We start from the raw sequence: 23,578 nt of genomic DNA on the forward strand, positions 1-23,578 counted from the left end.
GAATCATGCAACAAGCGATTCCTAAATACAAACAAGCTTGTCGAGTAAGGTTCTATTGCTAGTATTTTCTCACTATTTATAGTATTTTGCTGTCTCTTTAGAATCCTTAGTTGAACTATACAGCTTAAGATAGAGGTCTACTAAATTGGGCTCCCTTCTCCAGAGATGAACAAAATGCTGCCCTTTCTCCAGTGGTTAGCTCGTCAGTCAAAGCACCACCAATTGCTGGGCCTAATTCTGCACCTGACATGGTCTCGGCTACAGACATGGTAAGAGTGCGCAACACTCCTGCTTTGCCAGAAAGCGTCTTCCTGGGATTGCTATCACCTTTCTCTGAATGCTGCATGTTATTCTCTCTGGAAATGAAATCATGTAGTCAAAACTATATAAACAATGACACATGTAGTCGAAAACAATGACACATTTCAGGCAGATATTGAGCAATCAAGGAAGCAGACCACCTTCTTCAACAGACAAGCTGGCTCACCAGAAGCAGCAGCTGAGTACTGGCTACAAACGTAATACGAGTTCAGGTGATAGAATTGATAAATACAATGGATCCTCATTAGGAAAAAGGAAAGAATGCCAAGAAGCAACAATCTTAGTGGTTCAGAATCTTTGATTTTCCTAGGTGTCACATCTACTGAGCAGCCAGGCACAACCAACCAAAGGGCTCAAAACACGCTGTCTTCGAAGGGTGAGGTTGCGAAGGATAGCCAAGATGGATCATTTACATCGAAGTGGAACTTTGCACAGGGACAGTACTCAAATAATCCACTTATAGGCAGGCTTCAAGGATCCAATGCCTATTCAAGTACTAAAACAAAGGTAATCTCATTTTGTGCCATAACAAAGATTCATTATACTCTTCTTGATCGCAACCAAACATCCCTTTTCTCCGTCTTTCTTTAAGATAAGCTTGCTTTGATAATGCCACTTTATATCTCAGGAATCTGGGGCTGCACCACCATCTGCATTAACCAAACTGACTAGTCTACTCAACTTTTTGAAAGAAAGAACAGCGCTGCTTGCAAGTGAGATGCAAAACTTAGATCTGGCTCGCCCCCAGGGGCCTACAGCTCCTCCTCCAAAAAGAAACTCCAGATGGGAAGTAGGATTGTATTACTGCGTGGTCACAAGAACCTTGTGGTATCGAAATGGGAAGCAACTGGCTTATGATGGAAGAAGTCCAGATGCAAATGATGCATGCTCATGCATTACAGAAACTTCGATTGGACAAACGACCTTCGTTCTGGAGTAACTTTGTAAATTGCGCAGGTTAATCGTGTCTTCAGTCTTCACCATGATGTTTCTTATGCCAGATCTGTAGCAGCATTGACAGTCAACTCGGGTTGTACTATATTCTTAAAAAAAAACTCTAGGTCACAGTCGATGTACCTTGTTGGCTGTCCGCCGTCGTCCTACTCGTCCTACTTCCAGTTGGTTGGCGAGTGGCATCGGATATTTTTTCTGTACATAAACTTGACATGATTAACCTTTGTAAATACTATGTGTCTGTCTTTGAGATACTGTATGAGCTAATGGCAATTCCACGAAAAAAAAAAAGTTGGCAGTTACAGTGCCAAAAAGAGCTAGCAATATACTTGTTTGAACACTGAGCCCCTACTTGTTTAGTCCTTCACCACGCGACAGGTGAAGCCCAATCCAGAGTTTTTTTTATATATATTTTCTATCATTAATATTTATATAAATAGATTCCTGATAATAATATTTACATAAATAGACGTCTACTGACTTTTAAAAGAGCTGTCCTTTTAGAAGGTGGTAAGAATGTTATGGTGACAGCGTCACCCCTTACCGCCCTCTCAGAGAGCGGGTAGGATCCACCCCTGAGCGCAGCGCTCCTTACCGTTCTCTAAGAGGACGGGTAGGCCACATCCCTGCGCCCGCCATCCGGCTGTACCACCTCTTATCAGCCATTGAGAGGGCGAGTAGTCCCTCTTGCTGCCCTCTCAAGGGGCAGTTAGCCCCCTGTAACCTCTCCTTCCATTGCCCTCACGCTATAAAAAGATTGAAAATCAGCCAAAATAGCTATTTAAATCTAGAAAAAAAAAGAAAGAGGAGGAGACGAGAGGGAAGCAGCGCGACGAAGCCCTATTGTTTTTTATCTGTGGATTTTAGATCTCGGTTTCTAGTAATTTTTCTAGACTTATGTTTTTATTAGTAATTAAGGTACCACTAGATCTAGAGTCTAGCAATATAACAATAGTTACATTATATGAGATCTAGGGTTTAGAAAGGTAATCAGAAAATGATGCTTTTCTGACTTTTGGAGTATATTGTAAAGATCAATTTCAATATGGTAGGATAGTCATTAGATGTGTAGAGTATTTAGAATATGGTAGTTTTGATTATCTAGATTTTATAGAATAATGATGTATGTGATAATTATAGATACTTAGAAATTTTATTAAGTAGACTGATAGTTAATTAGTTTAAATTAGTTAGTTTGCTTAGGAGCAATATTGATTATAGTGAACTAAACGTATTGTTAGGTGATCATCGGTGCTGGTAATTTTGTTAGAGTTTCAATAATCAGAAGTATAGTTTTCCGATATTAATATTGGACATATTTTTTGATGTTTCTAGGGATGTCCAATAAATTATATTTTCAGATATATTATGGTGAAGGTCAGATTGGTTATGATCCTAGCGGTGTAGATCTCTCTGGATTTCATCACTTCGTCAAGGAATTAGTAGAGCCAATGAGAGGACCATAGTGGGCATATGCAAGTGGCTGATGCGCCATTTTTAACTGGATCCCCGGTAGCATGAGCTTAAGCTGAGAGTTGTGCTAAGCCATACTACTTAGGGGTACTTCGGGGAGCTCATCCGGATTAATGCAACATCTACTTTGAGGCAGTACGTAGATATATCATGTTAACGTGGTTTCCTTTTTGTGCTGCTAGCTAAGGTGTACCAGAATGATCCAACAGAGATAAACGTTATGGAAGCAGCAGCAGGAACAAGTTAGGCAGTCGTGGATGAAGCAGACTCGACAACTGTGGGGGACGAGCAAGACATTGAGGATGTATGGGAGATGCAACCGAGGGGTATAGCCGATGAGGGGGAGCACATCCCTAGCATAATTGAAGAGATGGAGAGGGAGAATCAAGAGCTAGAGGAAGCCATTGCCGATGAGGATTCATCCGATGAGGATAGAAATACTCCTGTTCCTGCATAGTGGAAGAATCAGAAATTTTTAAAGCTAGTGATGAGTGAGGTTCATCAGACACCTTGAAAATATCATGAGAACAAGGTGTCCTAGGGCGCTATGTACTCTAGTAAGGAGGTTGTTATTGATATAGTAAAATTCTAGTCACTATCTCTTTGGAGACAGTTCAATGTTGTGAAGTTGAGCAAAATAGAGTACGACATCAAGTGTTTGGTGTCTGATTGTCCATAGCGGGTGCACAAATTCAGGTGGAAGTGGGTTGACTACTGGGAGTACTCAATAGTTAGGAAGCATAACTGTCACATTGAGGAAATAGAGTTCTCCCACCAGAACTTGTTATCTACTTTTGTTGTCAATGTTACATACGGAGAGATTATGAACAACCTAAAGTATGAGCCACGATCAATATTCCGTATTATTGCGGAAAGGTTCCAGTACACAATAAACTACGCCAAGGTATGGAGGGTGAAATAGAAGGCTATTGAGATGAGGCTTGGGATATACGAAGATTCATATGACAACTTATCACGTCAACTAGCCACAATATGTGCGAGAAACTCTGAAAGTTACTTTGACATCAGGCATTACCCCTCGACTGATGTGAAGTATAGAGGAAAGCGAGTATTGCAACGTGTTTTCTTTGCATTTGTGGCAATCATCAAGGCATTTTGGCACTATCGACTCATCATTTGCTTGGGCGGGATGTTCCTCACTGCGAAGTATAAAGGACAGATATTGTCTGCAATTAGGGTAGATGGGAACAACCAAGTCATACCACTGGGGTTTGCCTTCATGGATAGTGAGAACGGGGGGGGGGGGAGCTGGTATTAGTTCCTTAAGCGGGTAAGCATGCTATTACTCTAGACTGACCTGATGTATGTTTGATTCATGATAGCCATGCAGGGCTGTTGCATGCTTTGTTAGATATGCAATACGGTAGTGTTCGACGGTGTGTAAGAACAAAGTGCCCCAACTTGAAGAGCAGGTGGTGCATGAGGCACATGGGTGTAAATTTTTACAGACAATTCAAAAAGAAAAACTTGATGAATCTTTTCAAGAAATTATGCAGTCAAAACTAGCAGAGAAAGTTCAACGTACTATGAGCAAGACTAGACGAACTAACCACGAAGCAGATAACTGAGCTAGCAGACACAGAAGATGACCTAGTTGCTCTTGGACCCATCCCAACAAATACTCCCCAGATAGCAAGGAGGTCAGGGTCAGCTGTTAGAAACTTTTTGCAGTGAATACAAAATGAGCTAAGAGATAAATGAGCATCAATGCACGACACTAGAGGGGCAAGGTATGTGATAATGACAACTAATCTTGCTGAGATCTACAACTGGGTTATGCGGGGTACGAGGTCTCTCCTACTTGTTGAAATTGTTAAAGGTATTGTGCATGGAACTTGCAGATATTTCATTGATCGCTATGCAACTACTTCAAATGAGGTAGATAACCGTATGTTGTATGGATCGATGCTATGTGAGTACATAGAGAAGGCCACAAAGAGGCACATATGCACCACGCAAATCAGGAGAGAATTACGGAGCACAAGTTCAGTGTCTTGTGCCGTGATAAGGGTCGTAGGGGTGGCAGACGTGAGCACCATGTGCAAGAGTACATGTTTAGGATTGGAACATGCATCTGTATGTGCCAGAAGCCACAATTGGTACACAAGTCGTGTACACACGTCATAACTGCATGTGGGGAGCACAATATGCTACCCAGACAATATATTTCTCACTACTTTAGGAAGGATCAGATACTGAACATATGGAACTATGAGTTTTATGGCTACGATATTGTTGATACGTTTACAAATAATTCAAGTCTCTCACGAATCTATGTGGCAGACTTTGAGAGGATGAAGTACATACCGGGACATTGACAAACTCGACGGATTCGAAATGATATGGATGAATCCGAGACGAGTCCAAGGGTGAAGCGATGCAGCAAGTGCGATGAAACCGGTCACACATACAAGTATTGTCTGAAAAATGCACTTGGTGTGTAGATGGGTTCATGACGGTGGTCAAGTGTGAATGTGTTTAGCGTATATCGATGTTATATTTGTAAGGTTTTTGTCTTATATGTACGTTGTATTTGGACCTTACTTTTTGTATTTGATTGTGTACCTATATGTTGTAATATATATGTAACTTTGTATATGTGTATGTTATATGCTGTTCACGTAACTATGTGTATATATTTATGTAACAAATTATTTATATTTGGTTTTAATGCAGATATGACACACCCACTGACCTCCGAGCTTCTTGACCCTGCAGTGGATAAGAAGTACCATAACTTCTTGTCTGCCTTTCACCAGACAGAGTTAGGAGTTTTCTGACCACATGGTTCTGGGGAGCTACTTACGATAGAAGATCGTTGGAAGTACTGTTATGTCATGAATTAGCTGTGTATGTGCATGATTATTTATTTATTGCATGCTTTACATTCACTTAATATTCCAAATGGTACAGGTTGGCAGCATCTGGACTCCTACTGTTGTGTCGTTTGGTGGAGGTCCGAGCGACAGAGAACCTTGAGGCAGCTACAAGGCGATTCTATTTTGACCGCTTGCTGCACTAGTCGATAGCCCGAGGCCTGAGACACACGCTTTCCACCTCCCCTGTGGCGAGATGGCTCTGACGTTGCAGAACATAACCTACCTGTTAGGCTTACCTTGCACCGGAGCCACCGTTGGAGTCGTCGACGTGGATGCAGACTGGATAAACGTCATGCTCCAATGGTTCACCCCTGTTTAGCGGACGGACGACGCACGCACCTACGTGCCCGAGTTCCTGTTAGATCCACGAGGGCCCACGAAGAAGTGGATCCTCTAGTTCTAGGTACCTTGCAATTTACCTTCCCATTTACTTTACGATTTCAAAGATACTTTACTCATCATCATTTGCATTATTTCAAGCCTGCATACATCCACCCAGATGCTGGTGCGTACTCGGTCTTGAGGCACTTCGAGGCCTACCTGCTTTCGTTTTTCGGCTGGGTTATGTTCACCAACGCCCAAGGTCACCTAGTGTCGAGGACCCTTGTTTCGTACATGAGGGGGATCGTAGATGCAGAGCCCGATAATGTCCCCTAGTTGAGCTGAGCCTCCACTGTCTTAGCGGCGACGTATCGGGCCTTGTGCGAAGCGTGCACGAAGAAGGAGCCATAGCCCACATTTCTGGGTGCCCACTCCTGTTGTAGTTGTGGTCGTACGAGCAGTTCGCGATCGATCGACCTGTTGTAGACCAGTCCTTGTACCCTGAGAAATGGTATGTGGAACCCGAGGAGGACGAGCCCACCATGGGCTCGTTGTTGTGTCGATGTCGGGTACATATGAAACATAACTCTGCTTCACTTGTCACATATTTTAATTCCAGTTTCTTACTATTTCTCTCCACAGCCGCATTGGGCACACGAGCAGGCCCACAGTGCGTACGGGCTTTTTAAGTCATAGTTCTACCATCTGAGTCCAAAGGATGTGGTCTGGACCCCCCTACAGCCACTTGATGATACAAGCTTGTGTGTCTTTCGGTCTGTCTCCGTTGTGCAGCCATGATGAGGACTACTGGCTTACGAAGAAACCGCTCGTCTTTTACATCTATGTCTGTCGGTGTATCAGGAACCGGGGGTCCCCGAATCCCGAGGCCAGACCAGCAATCCGCCACATGGCGCCATCCCGCGGAATCTCCCCCGCAAGGTGAAAAAGATCAAGTCCCAGGAGAGGGCGCTCGGGGCCACAGTTGGTGGTTTGTCCCCGAGTACCCCAGTTCCCCGATGATCCACGAAGTCTAAGCGCCGGGAAGAAAGTGCTCGGGAAGGTGTGCGGTGACCTCTGAGCACCCGAGTCCCCCGACGACCAGGAAAGCTAAGTACCGGGAGAAACGTGCTCGGGGCCGCTAGCGGTGGCCCCCTGGGCACCCAAGTATCCCGAGGACTCACTGAAGGAAGTTTCGGGAGAGAGTGCTCGGGGTTGCGTGCAACAGCCCCTGAGCACTCGGTCCCCCGAGGAGCCGTACAAGTGTGCCCGGGAGAGAGCGCTCGGGGAGGTGAACAGTACCCTCGAGCACTCGGTTCCCCGAGGACAAGAAAGGGCATTCTCGGGAAAGAGTGCTCGGGGAGGTGAACAGTGACCCCCGAGTATTCGGTTCCCCGACGACCCAGAGAGCCCCCTAACAGTGGCCCCCGAGGGGCCCACCGATGAGGTGTCAGCCAGTCAAAGGCCCAAGGCCGCATTTAAAGAGCGTGCGTGGCCTGTCACCTCCAACTGCTCCTGCCACGCTCAGTGTCAGTTTCTGCCACATTCTGACAGAGGGGCGTGGTGTCATTGAATGCACGGGTCCCATCCCGTGCCATCCGGCCCGTCTCGGGATAACGTCGTAAGGGTCGAGGAGTTCCGTCTGCCGTGCTGCTGTGGCAGGGGAACAAGACAGGGCGGGCACGTCGGGCCGCTCTGCGGCTGCCCGGTGGGCCCTTTTCACGGCGCCCGTTGCCAGTGCATTTATGGTGATGGACGACTGGGCGTGGGACGCATTTTCCACCCCCGGCCACTTCGTCCAGAGGAAATGATGACGCCCTTTCCATTTATGGTGTCTCAGAACTCGTGCCCCCCTCTCGTTCGGGGCACGTTGCTGCCGGCGGGTATTTAAAGTAGCCGGCGGCACAGAAGAAAGCAAGTGTGGAAAAAAGACAAGCTTCGGAAGAGGGAAACAATTGCTCATAGACAAAGAAGAGAAGATCACAGGCCGAAGAAAAAAGAGCCCCAGGCTCTAAGATAGATAAACATTCTTGTAACTAGCAACATCCTTGAGGGACTTTCTCAGGGCATTTATAGTATCCATACAGGAGTAGGGTGTTACGCCCCCGTGCGTCCTGAACCTATCTAAACCGCTGGTGCATTTACTCCGTTCTGCATTAGAACACTCCACCCCACCGGCCATCGCATTCATATCCATTTATTTCTCCGACGAACATATTCAGGATCATCCCCGGGTCGAATCTCTAAAAAGGGGTCCCCCAGGATCCCTGCGACAGGAGTTCACCCTCCGACAACGTCGATGAGTACTCACCCCACCGTGTGATGAGACAGTTCAGACGCTTCTAGGCTTTCCTCCTCATCAACGTTCGTATGGTTCCGGGCCACGTTCACAGGTAACTAAAATCAAATATATAATCCATAGCATTTATCTCATTTATAGTCTATCTAACGTGGTTGACCTGCAGGTATACACGTAAGGGCCAATCGGGTGGCAACCTCTAGGCAGATCGCTTGGCGCCATATGTCTCGGTGTGGGCACATGCCCTTGAGGATGTCGTACCGAATGAATGTGCATTATTTTTCAAGCGATGGAGCTAACCGCACTGGGAGGGTGGCAAGGACTAACCGCGGTAAGTGGCACTACATGGTGGACACTCTGAGGGTGGGTCCTACCTACTCACTGAGAGAGCAATAAGGACTAACCGCTATCTCAAAGAGCGGTAAGGGCATTCGGTGTCACGTTGCCATCTTTATCACCCTCTAAAAAGGCAGTCTTTTCAGAGAGCAGTATACATCTATTTATACAAATATTGTCATCAGATATCTATTTATTTAAATATTAATATAAAAATATAAAAATAATAAACTCTACAATCCGCGTGTGAGAGGTGAGGAATGGGCCCAGTTGGAAGGATGGTGGGCCTGAGACCTTGTTGTATCGCTGAGGGGTTAAGTTGTGAGCAAGATGGGGAGAGACACTATGCTTGAGCCGATGAACATACTGTATCTGGTCTGATCTGATCTGGTCTATCTTCCTCCCGCCTACCCATCCCTGTGCTGATTCTTGCCTGGTTCTTCCGATCCAGTTCTTGTGTGAGTTCCTAACAGGGGCCTGTCCACGAGCTGGCTAGGCCCGCCCCGCAAAAACAACATCTGTGGCCATTGCGGGCCAGATTCTATTTATTTGCGGTTTAAAGTGGCTTACCATGCCCGCTGGACGACAGCGGAGGCCCGCAAAGACCCGCTAGGCTAGGGCGCTGAAACCTCCCGTCGAGGAGTCGCAGAGTGAGTGCGCGTCTCTGAGGTGAGCCCGACCTCCCGGCGCCGCCGCACGTTCCTTCTCGGCGGTTTCGTCGCCTTCAACTCCGCGGGATTGACAGTGATTAATTAGCGGGGAAAGGGGCGAATGCAGCAGCCGTCGCTGCCGCAGCCGCAGGGAGCAATGGCCACCGGCGCCGCCGTCCACGCCGTCCCCTGCTCCGCCGGCCGCCGCTCGAAGCGGAGCTTCCAGCGCCGCGGCTCCGCCTCCCTCTCCGTGCGCGCGTCCTTAGACACCAACAGTAAGCACCTCCCGCACCACGCCTCCCCTCTCCCTTCCCTTCCCTTCCCTTCCGGAGCTCGAGCCGTTCCGTCCATGGCTCCCCCCTCACGGCTGCGTTTCGCTCTGCTTTGCTTTTGCCTCGCCGCAGCGGTGACGCTGCTGGACTACGGCGCGGGGAACGTGCGCAGCGTGCGCAACGCTATCAGCCACCTCGGCTTCGGCATCCGCGACGTGCGGAGCCCGGAGGACATCCTCGCTGCCGATCGCCTCGTCTTCCCCGGGGTCGGCGCCTTCGGCTCCGCCATGGACGTCCTCAACAGCACCGGCATGGCGGACGCGCTCCGCGAGTACATCCGCAGGGACCGCCCCTTCCTCGGCATCTGCCTCGGCCTCCAGCTTCTCTTCGACTCCAGTGAGGAGAACGGCCCGGGTAAGCTCCTCTCATGCTTCCCTCTTCGTCTGCTGCTTGCTTGCTAAGCTGTTGATGAACTGTAGCTGACCGTGGCATTTCCATTGCAGTAAGCGGACTTGGTGTGATACCAGGCGTGGTCAGGCGATTCGACTCCTCCAAGGGCCTCATAGTGCCTCACATTGGCTGGAACGCTCTCGAGATCACCAAGGGCACGCAGCTGCTGCAGGGAGCTGATGGCCACCATGTGTACTTTGTTCACTCCTACCATGCACTGCCTGTAAGTAGCAACTCCATTTAGATGCTAGTGCTGGTTGACTCATGAGATGTGAGTTGTTTCTTTCTTTCTACATGCCTAGTCAGATGCTAATAGAGACTGGATTTCATCGACATGCAACTATGGTGGCAGCTTCATATCATCCATCTCAATGGGCAACATCCAGGCAGTTCAATTTCACCCAGAAAAGAGCGGAGGTGAATTTGTAGTTTAAATTTGGATTTCCTAACTTTAAACTTACTAATCATATAAAACATTTTTTTTCTTTTGTGCAGCTACTGGGCTTGCTATTTTAAAAAATTTTCTCAGTCCTAACTCTTGGGCAAAGGTGATAGTTATATTTTCTAGTTGGCACTTTCTTTTGATTTGATCTATTTTAAACATAAAATTCATACTTATATTTGCAATGTAGGTCCCAGCACGTAGGAAAGCATCAAAACTCGCGAAGAGAGTAAGCTTTGTATTGTCAAATATTTCAGTGTGAACCACAGTTTAGATTGTCAACCTTCTTGTGGTCTTAAACTTTCCAGGTGATAGCATGCCTTGATGTTCGGTCAAATGATAAAGGAGATCTTGTGGTAACAAAAGGTGATCAGTATGATGTAAGAGATCATACTAGCAGCAAAGAGGTGCAAAGCTTTATTCATTGACCTAAGTGTGGTTAAACTTCGTAAACATCAGGACTAGTTCTAGGTGGCACTTTGGGCATAGTTCATTTCTCAAGGATATATTGAATCAAGAATTAATCTGAGACAATTTTATTATAATTTGGCTGATACACAGCTTGCTCATCATTTGAGCATATTTGCATTTCATGCTCATAGGTAAGAAACCTTGGCAAGCCAGTCGATTTAGCAAGTCAATACTACATAGATGGTGCTGATGAGGTAGTTTTCTGCATATTTGTTTTCCATGTTTTGATTTTCTTTATGTAAACTTATTATCTGATATCACGAATAACAATCTCTCAGGTTAGCTTCTTGAATATAACTGGTTTCCGTGACTTTCCATTGGGTGATTTGCCAATGCTAGAGGTTTGTTTAAGATCTATAACTTCCAAATTTTTTCTTTAGTATCTGTGCCCCTTTGTCTGGTGAAGTGACATGGTATCTTTGGTAGGTACTGCGTTGTGCATCTGAAATGGTTTTTGTGCCACTTACAGTTGGTGGAGGCATACGAGACTTCACTGATGCAAATGGAAGGTTATTTCTCCTGTTCTATTCTTGAGCAATGGGAATTCCAGAAACTATCTGCTTAGCAACCTATTTTCCTGTTGAGTCACTGAGATTATTTTATTGAATATTATGTTGTCTTGATCAGAGACATTTAATTGAAATTGATGTCCGAATGGCCTTGTTTTGTTATCTTAGTAGGCTTGTTTTATATGTTCTTTAAGTTTTTCGCCAATCTTCAAGGGCTGTAAGCCTGTAAGACAATCTGTCATCTTATTTCTTGGTTCCTTTGCAACTCTGCATGTTTCCTATCCTTTGGTTCTTTACAACCAAGGGGGTACATTTGTTTTAGTCTATGCTGAGAAGAGAAAAAAATATGCCCCTGTAATCGTGTGCATTTCTTTCTTCTCAGATATTATTCAAGCTTGGAAGTAGCATCAGAATATTTCAGGTCTGGTGCTGACAAAATTTCAATTGGAAGTGATGCTGTTTATGCTGCTGAAGCCTTTTTACAAACTGGTGTATGTATTTTATTTTTCCCTACACTGTCCAGCTATTTCCCCAATATATAATTCCTTCTGTGTATCAGGTAAAGACGGGGAAAAGCAGTTTGGAGCAAATTTCTAGAGTATATGGCAACCAGGTTTTCTTTATTTATTTCTACAACATTGTTTTTTTTGGTTTCTATTGGTTCGTTACCTAACATAAAGATTGTATCTGGTATTTACATTACCAAGTAGTTTTCACGATATGTGAGAGATGTTCCTTTTGCATTTACTTGTTTTTCTGAAAGAAGTAAAAATATCATATTCAAGTTTTTGTTCTGCCATTCATATGCCACTAAATTTGGGATTGGGAGGTCATTTTCATGTTTATCTTTTGCTTTTGGCTGAATCACAATTTGTAACCACTTATCCTATGAAACTATTAAAACTGTGCTATATTTCACCATCTAATGACATGATGACTGCCTATCAAGGTTCAATGGACTGGAGTTCCTTCATCACTCAAAATCAGTAAAAAAGAATCAGATTAAATCGGAAACTGGAATAAAACCAGATGAGCTTACATTTGCCATTCAAGACCAATTTGGCCAAACGCAAGCGGCAACCACCCGGTTCCTGCCGGTTTTATTAACTGTGCTGCTTATACACTGATGAATCTATCCAGTAAATATGGAACTTTTATATTTGCACAATATGCTATAAATGTTTAGCAATACCCAGAGTCTGCTTTGCTGTCTAGCATTCACCTGAACCATCCATGTACAATATCTATTAGTAATTTAGTATTCTTGCATAATTGTTATATAACCTATAAATCGATCATTGTAACGAGTATATTTCTCATTATCAGGCTGTAGTTGTAAGTATTGATCCTCGACGGGTATATGTCAATAGTCCAGAAGATGTGCCATTTAAAACTGTAAAGGTGTCCAGTAAAGGTATATTCTGATTGCTTATCTTTGTTGTAAATCGACATTTGTATTTTAAATGTTCTCACATCTCATGTAATTTTCCAGGTCCATCAGGAGAAGAGTACGCATGGTACCAGTGTACAGTAAGTCATTCTTTCTTCTTCCTTCACTGTATATACTGTTTAAAATCTGCACTCCCTGCATATTCTTGTTGGACTTAGTTTTTTAGGTCTAGTACTAGTAGCAACTATGATTTCAATGGTCATTATTGTTGATTTATTTCTGTTTCAGGTGAATGGTGGACGTGATAGCAGACCTATAGGAGCATATGAACTAGCAAAAGCTGTGGAAGAACTCGGGGCAGGAGAAATACTACTTAATTGCATTGATTGTGATGGTATGTTCACAAGTGCTGAACGGTTATGTTTTGCAAGTATGATGCTATAGCATATTTAAAACATTTCAGCTTATCGTGCTCTGTGTACGAGCTGGGTGGCACCCTCCAATATAGGTTCATCGAGCCTATTCACCAATAATCAGAATAATTTGATCATGCTTTTTTTCTTTTCAAGAATTTTGATTTTCTTTTTGGATGTTTGTTTTAGCAATTTCGCTGTAGGATCAGTTAACACACTTTAGCAATCCATTTCATACAAGTCATGCATATGATTCTGTGACATGTGCTTTTGTAATCTAGTATTATTATTTCACCCTACTCACTTATCTCCGTAAGAGTGGCTGAGTTTTTACTTTGGCTCGCCAAGCCTATCACAACCTTCCTCCTTTAATAGGGCTTAGGACCAGCTATATTAAAATAACATATGCAAGGTTGCCTCACTCATCACATATAATCTTATTGTACAATTGCAGACGTGAAAATTGTTGGCTAAGCTAAGTGCTACAAGGGACTGGAGGGAGGCAATTTAGAGAGATGGGTAAGGCTCCCCGCCCTGCCTGCGCTCGGCCGCCTTGGCCGGCGTTGACCCTCCTCCCTCCTCACCCGTCACCTCCGCCCTCTCCACTAGCTTTCCCCTCTCTGCCTCCTCCCCCTGTTTACGCTTTGATTTCCTCTCGTTCGCGGCGTTTGCGTCAGCTTCCTCTCTCGCCACCGGTGGGGCGTCCCACCTAGGGATGGCAGTTTGCCCTGTCAGGTCAGGTCCCCGCGTGTTTCAGACCCGATGGGGGCTGGGTTTGGGTGGAAAAATAGCCCCGCTGGGCCGTTGGGTCAGGGCCTCGACCCGAATCGGGTTCGGGTCCGGGTCTGGTTTTTTGCCCGCAGGGCCACCGAAATATGAAAATGCATGGTCCATCCAATTGCCAAATCCCAGTCCAATGTCCCGCTGGCCTGACCTATCCACCCTGCGCTGCGCTAAGTCGCTAACCTAGACTCCATCTCTCCATGCGTTCGGTCGCTGATGCCTGCTCCAGCTCCCCCACCATCTCCCCTGACCCCCTCCCCAGCTCTCTCCCCACCGCCGCCAGCCCCACCCTCCACGGCTACACCCCTCTGACGGGAGGGGAAGATCCGTCGACGGATTTGGTAGGCGGGACGAGGGAGGGGTGGATCCGTCGACGGATTTGATCCACACGCCGCAGTCAGACCGGCGGCGGAGGGCGCCGGCCGCCAAGGGCCAAGACGACACGGGGTTCTTGGACGACGACGACCATAGGCCGGCGGATTGGCTCCTCGGCCAAAGCTCCCTGCCGCCGCCAGTGGAGCACGGATGCGGTGCCGCGGCCTCTGAACCTGCTCGCCGATCTGTGTTGATTTGTCGTCGGCGCCGCTGCTGGCCATCGTCGCACGAGATGCTGGCTTCCATGTCATGGTCGTCGAGGTATGTTGCCCCCCCGTTGAACTGCGATTGTGGGCTCCGTCGTGGGTGCCGACCATCAAGACGTTGCATCGGCGTTGAGATGTCTTCGGCCATCACGCTGTCGAGTTGCCTTCGTACCGTGGCCGTTGAAGCATATGTGCTCCGGTCGGCCTTCGTGCCGTGACCGTCGAAGCGAATGTGTTCCGGTCGGCCTTTGTGCTGTGATCGTTGAAGTGGATATGCTTTGGCCCTGTCGCCGTTGAGATGTGTTGTGGGCTCGATTATGTACTTCGGCTAGCTGTTGTGCTGTCGCCTCGAGGTGATGGTTTGATCTTTTACTTCGGCCAACCGTCGCGTTGTTGCTGTGGTCCGGTTTTGGGTCCCCGTTAGGGTCGGCGGGGGGGGGGGGGGGGGTGGTTTTCCACCCGGTATTGATTTCGGGGGCCGCGTCGGGTTTGAAGAATCGGGTTTCGGGTGGGGTTTGTTCCAGCAAAACCTGGCAGGTGCAGACCCGTTGCCATCCTTGGGCCCACCCCTCCCCTGTTCCGTGCTTTGGCTTTAGATCCAGCTCGGCCCCGTGCCTCCACGTCGCCCATCTATCGGATCTACCATTCAATGCTCCTTACTCCATGGATCCGCTATTCAATGGGTGCCTACCCCCCGGTCGGGTGCTTGGGCACCTCCTCGATCTTACGCAGAGGCTGTGAAGTCAGCCTCTCAACCATTGCATTCACTCCTCGATGGCGGTCGATTTCTCCCTCCGGGTTGCCGTGCACATGTGGACAGTCATCATCCCCCCTACAAATAGGCCAACACGGCCTCCTCCTGCACGTCGGTCGCATCATCACCCAAGCTGCCATCACTCCTCACAACATTGCCCAAGGCCTCATCATCATCATGGCGCTACCGCGCGGCCTCCGATTGGACATCAACGTGTGGGCGGCGGCAGCTGGCCTCTGATTGGACGTTGGTCCGGCGTAGAGGATGGTAGCGCCGGGCCATTCATTCACTGTCGGTGCCTCTCCCGACACCCCCCCCCCCAATAAACCATGTACCTCGCTTCAGAAGAGTGCCCAGGGAAGCTTGCTACCGCTGCTTGGCTTCCGACCACCGCACAACATAGTGTCGCGACCCGATCTGCTACCTGCACTGCCGCCAGTTGGGTCACAAGGCGTCCCTCTATCGGTGGCCCCTCTCGCCACCCGGAGGGAGCAACAAGCTCGCTTGCCTCTGCCGCTCGTTGCCTCCCTGTTACCAGTGCCCTCCTGGCCTTGTCTGGCGAGATGGTCGTGCTTAGCAATCCTGGCCTTCGCCCGGATGAAGACGGCTGCCTCATTTCGCTATCTTCGATTGTGCTTATGAGCTCAAGGAATGGGAGGGCTCGACGCTTGTGCTGTGGGCGCTTAGCCTTCCTGTGGGGTGTAACGCGTAACAGATTGAAGACATGGTGCTCAACACGCTCCGTCTTCGCCGCGGTGACGTCAAAGTTTCCAGCCACTACCCAGAAGTGTACCTCATCAAGTTCGAGCACAAGAGGGATTGCGCCAAAGCTCTTGATCTGAGGGTGATCAAGCGGAACGATGTTCACTAGTGTATGCGGCCATGGAGGAGCCTCAGTCAGGCCATGGGCGCCGCTTTCTTCTTCCACGTTTGGCTCTAATTGGAGGGCATCCCCATCCATGCGTGGCCGCTGGAGATCGTGGAGAGAATCATAGGCCTCACCTGCTCCCTGGAACACATCGTGTTCGACATGCTCCACCCGGCGGACACAAGCATCGTTAACCTATGGGCCTGAACGGTGAACCTGAGCCACATTCCGAAGGTTATCTAGTTGACCTTCACTCAACAAATTGGCTATGGGCTCCTCTTTCTTGTAGGTCTCCACAACCTTGACAGAGGTGGCAATACGGAAGAAAATTCCGTATCCTCATTCACCCCGACTTGATAGAGGACTTCTCGACATGCCCCATCTACTTCCATGACCAACCAGCAGTCTCGATGGCGAGACCCCTGACAAACAAATTCACGTGGTTCCGTGGGAACATTGATGGTGAACTGAGGCCTGATCGCGTGTCGTCCTTTGTTGACCCTCTTGCTAGGAAGGCGACCGGGGAGGGCCAAACTTGCGCTATCCTCAAGACGAGCATCGTCCGAGGGCTCAGAGCTCGTCCGGGGACGACCACCCTTGGCCTTATGCCCGTCGTCACCATCGGGACGACTTTGACAGTGACGGGCATGGCGGAGATGGCCCGAGGCACGAGCATGGTGGCTGAGGGGCTGGGGAACAGTAGATGGCAGGCTCTACTGTTGCGACCGCATGAGGTCTCAAATCGTGATACGGGACACCGTCGCGCTTCAATGCTCGAAGACTCGACTGCGCTCCTGATAGGGCCTGGGCATGCTCGCGTGCTGGCCTTGCGCGTGGCTGCCCACAAGATGCTAGCCACTTCGGTCGCTGATCCCTTGGTGTTGCACGGGCCTTAGATGACCTACGTGTCCGCGTTGCCCGCTTCTGGTGCTGCTGGCCCTGAGCGCCTGGCCGACCTGTCTCCTTGCATCAACGTGTTGGTGCTGTCGGCGGGACACACATGTACCGTTGCCGCGAATGCCTCTTTGGTCTGCAGGTCGGGCCACGGCTCGTCAGCCCTCAAGCTGGCTCTCGTGCCACGCATGGCCTCGCAGCGCAACCTAAAGCCACTCGGCCTAGCCCCCCTTCTGGCTCCCCCACTGAGCCGTGCGCGCGCCCTGCCCGGCACATCTGTGCCAGCCTCGATAACTTTGTCTCCTGTGCTTCTCCCTACGTCCTCTCTTGCACTCAGCTACACAACTTCTCTTTTCTTGCTCACTGCCTAGATTTTTAGTGCAGGTGCTCCTTTGGACCAGGACGGCGCAGTTCTCACCATTCGAGCTTAGGAGAGCTCGGCTCGCGTGGAGCAGGACTGCTGGATGCAGCACTATGACACGCACATCCTCCGTGCGGCTGCTATGGACCTTGCCCTGGGGCCGGCCTCACCGTTAGGGCCACCGGTTACATGGGCCCGCTCGGAGCACATGCGACAAGACCCACCTAAGGCGCTAGTGGTGACGACGTTCAGGGTGTCGGAGGCCTTTGCGCGAATCCTCCACCCTTGACGACCCTGCCGAGCTTCTCAGCCCCTGTGCCTTCTCCGCCGGCAGACCAACCTTCAAACGACGACTCGTGGGCTGCCGCGACTCTCCTGGATACGGCCTCGTCGCTAGCCTATAGGGGTGCTGGTGAGTTGGCGCCGCACGCTGATGCGTGTCTGCCAGAGCCAACGCAGGGCTCTGGCCTACCTTCTTGCAATAGTGGATCCCCGACGGCATTGATTCTCTTCAAATCGTCGGAACCCGCGCTGCTCCCTCCAGTTAGCCCATCACAGCCGGCGGCCACGATGCCGCCAAGCCGGCGCAAATGGACCCACCGCGTTTATGACTCGGCGCAACCGCGATGTAGTGAGTGCCTCTCCAAAAAGCGCCAAATGCTGGCAACCCAACAGGCGCAACTGCAACTATGTCGCAAGTTGGGGCTCCTCGACGACACCAAGAGCCTGGACGAAGCCATCCAAAACTACATCTCCATGTACGACTCGCCTCCTCGACATCCGTGATGCTGAAGAGCTCTAACAGCGCGCCAATGACAGCCTCAGGCAGGGGGCCGTCGACGCCTTGCAAGGGACTGTGGCCATTATGCGCGAGGGTGATCCTGATTTGCTTGAAGATCTGTTTGCAGAGACTGCTACTATGATCTAATGTGCACCAGGCTTCTCGGTCCCCCACGTGTCTCTTTTACTTTCGAGATGTCAATACGCCTTTTGTTTGTCGTGTGCCAAGTGAAGCTGCTCACTGGGCTTCTCCTGGTACATGTGCCAGCTTTTGTTACACGGTCTCTTCGCGGTCTCACTAGCATCGTTTGCAGCCTTAGCTTCTGCCATCAGCAGTTTAGAGGGACCCTAGGTTTGTCAGGTCAGGTCCCAGTTCAGGTCCAGTTCGTTGGTCAGGATGTGCGTTGGGCCAACAACTTGTACTTTGCTTCTCTTCGCAGAATTATCGTGTGCTCATTTCGACGCCTCAGTTGTCGATGCTACTTGAATTATCTTCTCCTTGCTGTGTTTTTTCTTTTCACGTTGTTCCGTGCTTGTGGCGGCCTAGGCCCGCGCTGTTGCCTCCATGATAGGTCCTGACATATCGATTCTCTCTTGGAATGTTCGTGGCCTCGGGTCCCAGGACCATCGAGACCTTGTGTCCCAGTTTCCGCAAATCAATCGCTGCCATATTGCTTGCCTCCAAGAAAGCAAGCTTCACGCTATTGACGAGCACTTAGCGTGACAGCTCGGTGGAGGTCGTCTATCGAGTTTTGCGCATCTCCCGGCCTCGGAGGCTCCTTGGTCCTAAGGGGGCATCCCGCTGCTATGGGACGATAGCGTCGTGGAAGTGTCCGACATCTCCTTGAGATTCTTCCACATTTCAGCTACCATCAAGTTGAGGCTTTACAGTACCTCTTTCCTTCTGACCAACGTCTATGGCCCTACACTTCGCCCCTTGAAGGTGCCTTTTCTACATGAACTCAAATGGTTGTAGCCTGGTCCCGGCACGCAGTGGCTCGTCCTTGGTGACTTCAACATCATCTACAAAGCAACGGACAAAAACAACAACAAACTTAACTTACGCCACGTGAGGCTCTTCCGTAAGAAGATCAATTCCTGTCTCCTTCGGGACATCCACCTTCAAAATCGGAAGTTTGCGTGGTCAAATGGGAGGCGCAACCCAACCCTATTTAGTCTAGACCGCTTCATGTGCAATGCTGAATGGGACACCACCTTCTCTTCACTGTCTACAGGCTCTCTCCACTCCAACCATTGCCCTCTCCTCTCCAACCAGAGCGGCCCCAAGCGTCCGCGGACCTTCAAGTTCAAGAATTTTTGGACTTGCATGCCTGGCTTCATGGATATTGTTTCCTCCGTGTGGTCCAGTGTGACCGGTCATCTTGACTCGTACCACTTCCTCAACCACAAGCTCCAGGCCATCGCTTCCCGCCTATCCTCCTAGAGCAAATCGCTACTCTTCGGTGTCAAAACTGAGTTGATCATGGCCCTGGAAGTCATCTTGCGCGTAGACTCAGCCCAAGAGCGACGACGCGACAATCTGCCCAGGAAGTGGCCCTCAGAACGAAATTAAAGAAAGTACTCTCCTTGGCTGCCATTGAGCTGGCTAGGAAGCGTCAGGCCTTGAGGATTACTTTCCTTCGCGAGGGTGACGCCAATACCAAATTCTTTCACAACATGATCAATGCCCGCAGAAGGCGTAACCAAATCCCAAGGATCCGTGTCGGGCAATCTCGCACGCAAAAAAAGCTTTTGCTATTCAGACCCACTTCCAGCACGTTATGACTAGTTCCTTGTCTCTAGACGCGAACATCCACTGGAGCCTGCTCAATCTCCCATAGGTGGACCTCTCCTCAATTGATGGGCTCCCGTTGGAGGACGAAATCCTATCTGCCATTAAGCTATCGCCTCAGGACAAGGCACCAGGGCCTGATGGTTTCACCGGGTGCTTTTTCGTGGCTTGTTGGCACATAATCATGGCACATAATCAAGGCAGAGGTCATTGCAGCGGTGAAGGCGTTTTTTGACCTTCGCTCTTCGGGTCTTCATCTCTTAAACTTGGCAAACATTGTGCTTTTGCCGAAGAAAGTGGGCGTGGAAGCCATCACAGATGCTGATCAGCCTGATTCACTCAGTGGCCAAGCTCGTCTCCAAAATTCTAGCTCTTCGGCTTTCGCTTCACTTGGACTCCTTGGTCTCCACTTGCCAGGATGCTTTCATCAAACAGCGCTGCATCCACGACAACTACATGATGGTTAGAAATGCGGCTAGAAAGCTCCACAAAAGTCGCACCTCGGCCCTTCTCTTCAAGCTGGATATCTCAAAAGTTCTCGATTCGGTTAGGTGAGACTACGTGCTTGATCTCCTCACCAAGCTAGGCTTTCGTCAAAAGTGGAGGGACCTTATCTCGATCCTTCTAGCGATCTCCACCCCGCGGGTCTCTCTCAATGGTATTCCTGGGCTACCGATTGCGCACGGAAAGGGGCTAAGATAGGGTGATCCGCTCTCTCATATGTTGTTTACAATCGCCATTGATCCACTCCAGAGGCTTCTCACCCTCGCTTCTTGAATGGGGCTACTCGGGAGTCTTGGCAGGAACTTCAACGACGACACGATGCGGGTCTCAATGTACACTGACGACACGGTGGTGTCCATATCGCTGACGGCCCAAGATGTGGCGGCGCTGGCTCTTGTTCTTCACTCCTTTGGGCAGACCTTGGGCTTGGAAACCAACTTCGCCAAAACGTCAATCACTCCGATGCGGTGCGAGGGTTTGGATCTACAAATGCTTCTATCAGATCTGCCGGTAATCATTTCCAACTTCCCTATAACCTATCTTGGGTTGCCCCTCAATACTGGTCGCCTGAAGATATTGATGCTGCAACCGATGGTCGATAAGATTATCGGAAAGATGTCTTCTTGGAAAGGGAAGAATATAACACCTGCGGGCAGTCTAGCTCTTGTCAAGGTGGTGATGACCTCTCAACCCATCCACTTCCCGTCCGCGATCAAAATTTCGGCCTCAATTCGGCACCGTGCCAGATTGACAATGCGAGGAGGCAATTCCTTTGGACGGGATGCAAACCCATCACTAGAGGAAAATGCAAGGTGGCTTGGAAGAAGATCTGCAGACCACTTGCGCTTGGAGGCCCTAGAGTTCTTCGGTAGGGCGCTCAGACAACGTTAGCTTAGGAATGAATGAATGGGGAGAAACACGGAAGGCTTGGGCCAGTGCTCATCTGCCATGTGACAACTCGGACCATCTTCTCTTCATGGCCGCCATCTCCATTTCTATCGGAGTGGAGATAAAATCTTGTTTTGGCACTCCTCCTGGGCTATGGGCCTCAGGCCAATGGACCAAGCACCGTTTCTTTTCGTGATCTCTACTTCAAAGAGGTGCTCTCTTAAGGAGGCAATGACCCACAAAATGTGGATCGCTGATATAGCCTGCATGTTTCCTGTGAGCACATCCTCCAGTTCATTTGGCTTTGGACGGCTACACGGGGAGTGATCTTCACCCCAGGGTCCCAGACTCCATTTCTTGGAAATTCTCTAGCCAGGGTGTCTACTCGACGCGATCTGCGTATGCCATAATGTTCAAGGGTTCCATCCCCACTGAACTCACCAGGCTCATTAGGAAGGCTTGTGATGGCGTCGCTAAAGTACAAGTTTTTCGCATGGCTTGTCATTCACTCGCAGAGCATGGCCTTGCAATCCTATTTGCATGCTGTGCATGCACTCTCCTGAGTCCTATCTCCACTTGGTGGCAGAATGCACCTATACCAGGAGGGTTTGGCGGGGCATCGACAGGAAGCTGAGGCAGCCAGGCATCCGCGTAGAGTCTTGGCCGCAAACCCAGTCAGTCCGGGAATGGTGGATCGCCGTAACCAATTGTATCCCTCCCTCCCGTAAAGGCCTATGATCAATTGTTATGTTGGTTTCTTGGGAGATCTGGGAGACGAACAGACACACCTTTGACAAAAAAGAGAAGGAAGTTCTTAGCTTTGTTCTAGAAAAGGGCGCACCACTTGGGGTGCTTTGTTGTGAGAGATTAGCTTCCGTCCCCCTCCCCCCCCCCCCCCCCCCCAACCACCATCTGTCTTTTGCCGGTTTTCGTTTGGGGATATCTTAGCTCTGGTTGGGGGTGGGGTTTTTCCCCTTTGCTCCTTTCTTTGGTTGTAATTTTGGGCCGTCAGGTCTTTCTCCTTTTCAATACAAAATTGGCAGCTCTCCTGCAGGTTTGGTTTCAAAAAAGTTAATCAAGTGCACTATGACCTTGGAATCTGGGTTGCTACGTGCCTGAGTAAATCTAGAGTGATAAATAGTATCCTTAGCATTTAGTTCCCTTGAAACTCTAAGGTATATCACGTGTTTCAAAATTTGTGGTCAAAGTGTGGGTTGCATGTTTGCTTGAATTTTCATGTGAATTTGTTACTCCTTTTATAAAGTTATATAGCGAAGATTGCATTGTGGCATCTTGTCTTGCAGGCCAGGGCTGTGGATTTGACATAGATTTGGTCAAAATGGTGTCTGATGCTGTGACAATCCCTGTCATTGCAAGCAGTGGTGCTGGTGCTGTCGAACATTTTTCTGAAGTATTTGAGAAAACAAATGCTTCTGCTGCCCTTGCTGCTGGCATTTTCCATCGGAAAGAGGTACTGATGATTATCCCACTTTGTCCTTTTCTACCATTAGTTCAGCTGTGTAAGTTGGCATGGTCGCCTGAGATAGTAGTACTCCTGGTGCACAGCATGTTTAATGCTTAAAATCGTTACCCACCTCTAGTATGGACATCCTACAATTGTTAGATTGCTCCAGCAGTAATCTTTGGCTTGCATTCGGTTTTTATTCTTCATTAACCAACCTACTGTACACATTCCGAATTGTGTAAAATAACGTCTGTTCTTGTGTTTAATATAGACAACTGATGTGCAAAGTTTTGCTTTATCACAGGTTCCCATACTAGCAGTGAAGGAGCATCTAGTCGATGCTGGTGTGGAGGTCAGAGTGTAGCATGGAAATCCTTACATTTGTTGAATAATTCTTGTCTGATGCTGTTTCGAGAGATGTTGGCAGTGCATAGGCCCCAGACTGGAACTGCAAATTCGTAACAAGTTAATAAGTCGATGCTTGAAAAGCACCAATTTCTTTCGCTTGGTGATTACTTTGCCGGAGCCCGGAGCGACCTGGCCGCCTCCCACTGGCAGGAGGGCGGTGTGCTGCATGAAGGATGTGTCCCGGCTTTTGGAAGTTGCCGATTCGTCGTCACGGACTGTTGTCGTACAGATTGGATTTTCCTTGGGTTTGTTGCGTTTGGGTCCTTAAAATTCTTATCCAAAGAGTCCAGTTGGTTACACAA

At 48.8% G+C, this 23,578-nt stretch overlaps 2 protein-coding genes across 2 annotated transcripts; both read left to right on the forward strand.

The window, feature by feature from the left end:
• Positions 1 to 415: 415 nt before the first annotated feature.
• LOC133914795 (rho GTPase-activating protein REN1-like) lies at positions 416 to 1,342 on the forward strand. Its single transcript, XM_062357809.1, has 3 exons — positions 416 to 518; positions 632 to 828; positions 950 to 1,342. The coding sequence occupies exons 1-3, from the start codon at positions 416 to 418 to the stop codon at positions 1,259 to 1,261; spliced, it is 612 nt and encodes a 203-aa protein (XP_062213793.1). The 3' UTR covers positions 1,262 to 1,342.
• Positions 1,343 to 9,177: 7,835 nt separating this feature from the next.
• LOC133916491 (imidazole glycerol phosphate synthase hisHF, chloroplastic-like) lies at positions 9,178 to 23,578 on the forward strand. The gene is made up of 17 exons (XM_062360177.1): positions 9,178 to 9,526; positions 9,656 to 9,937; positions 10,027 to 10,196; positions 10,276 to 10,390; positions 10,469 to 10,521; positions 10,606 to 10,644; positions 10,724 to 10,822; positions 11,018 to 11,080; positions 11,165 to 11,227; positions 11,313 to 11,395; positions 11,778 to 11,886; positions 11,955 to 12,008; positions 12,722 to 12,809; positions 12,888 to 12,925; positions 13,074 to 13,179; positions 22,708 to 22,874; positions 23,173 to 23,578. The coding sequence occupies exons 1-17, from the start codon at positions 9,373 to 9,375 to the stop codon at positions 23,230 to 23,232; spliced, it is 1,743 nt and encodes a 580-aa protein (XP_062216161.1). The 5' UTR covers positions 9,178 to 9,372; the 3' UTR covers positions 23,233 to 23,578.

The sequence above is a fragment of the Phragmites australis genome, chromosome 4 (assembly GCF_958298935.1).
Source record: "Phragmites australis chromosome 4, lpPhrAust1.1, whole genome shotgun sequence".
NCBI lineage: Eukaryota > Viridiplantae > Streptophyta > Magnoliopsida > Poales > Poaceae > Phragmites > Phragmites australis.

Excerpts from the sequence above, each read along its gene's own strand:
- LOC133914795 (XM_062357809.1), top strand. The coding sequence starts at position 416 with ATGACACATTTCAGGCAGATATTGAGCAATCAAGGAAGCAGACCACCT. Across the intron at positions 519-631 it reads GCTGAGTACTGGCTACAAAC|GTGTCACATCTACTGAGCAG; the intron begins GTAATACGAGTT and ends TGATTTTCCTAG. Across the intron at positions 829-949 it reads ATTCAAGTACTAAAACAAAG|GAATCTGGGGCTGCACCACC; the intron begins GTAATCTCATTT and ends TTTATATCTCAG.
- LOC133916491 (XM_062360177.1), top strand. The coding sequence starts at position 9,373 with ATGCAGCAGCCGTCGCTGCCGCAGCCGCAGGGAGCAATGGCCACCGGC. Across the intron at positions 10,522-10,605 it reads GTCCTAACTCTTGGGCAAAG|GTCCCAGCACGTAGGAAAGC; the intron begins GTGATAGTTATA and ends TTTGCAATGTAG. Across the intron at positions 10,645-10,723 it reads CATCAAAACTCGCGAAGAGA|GTGATAGCATGCCTTGATGT; the intron begins GTAAGCTTTGTA and ends TAAACTTTCCAG.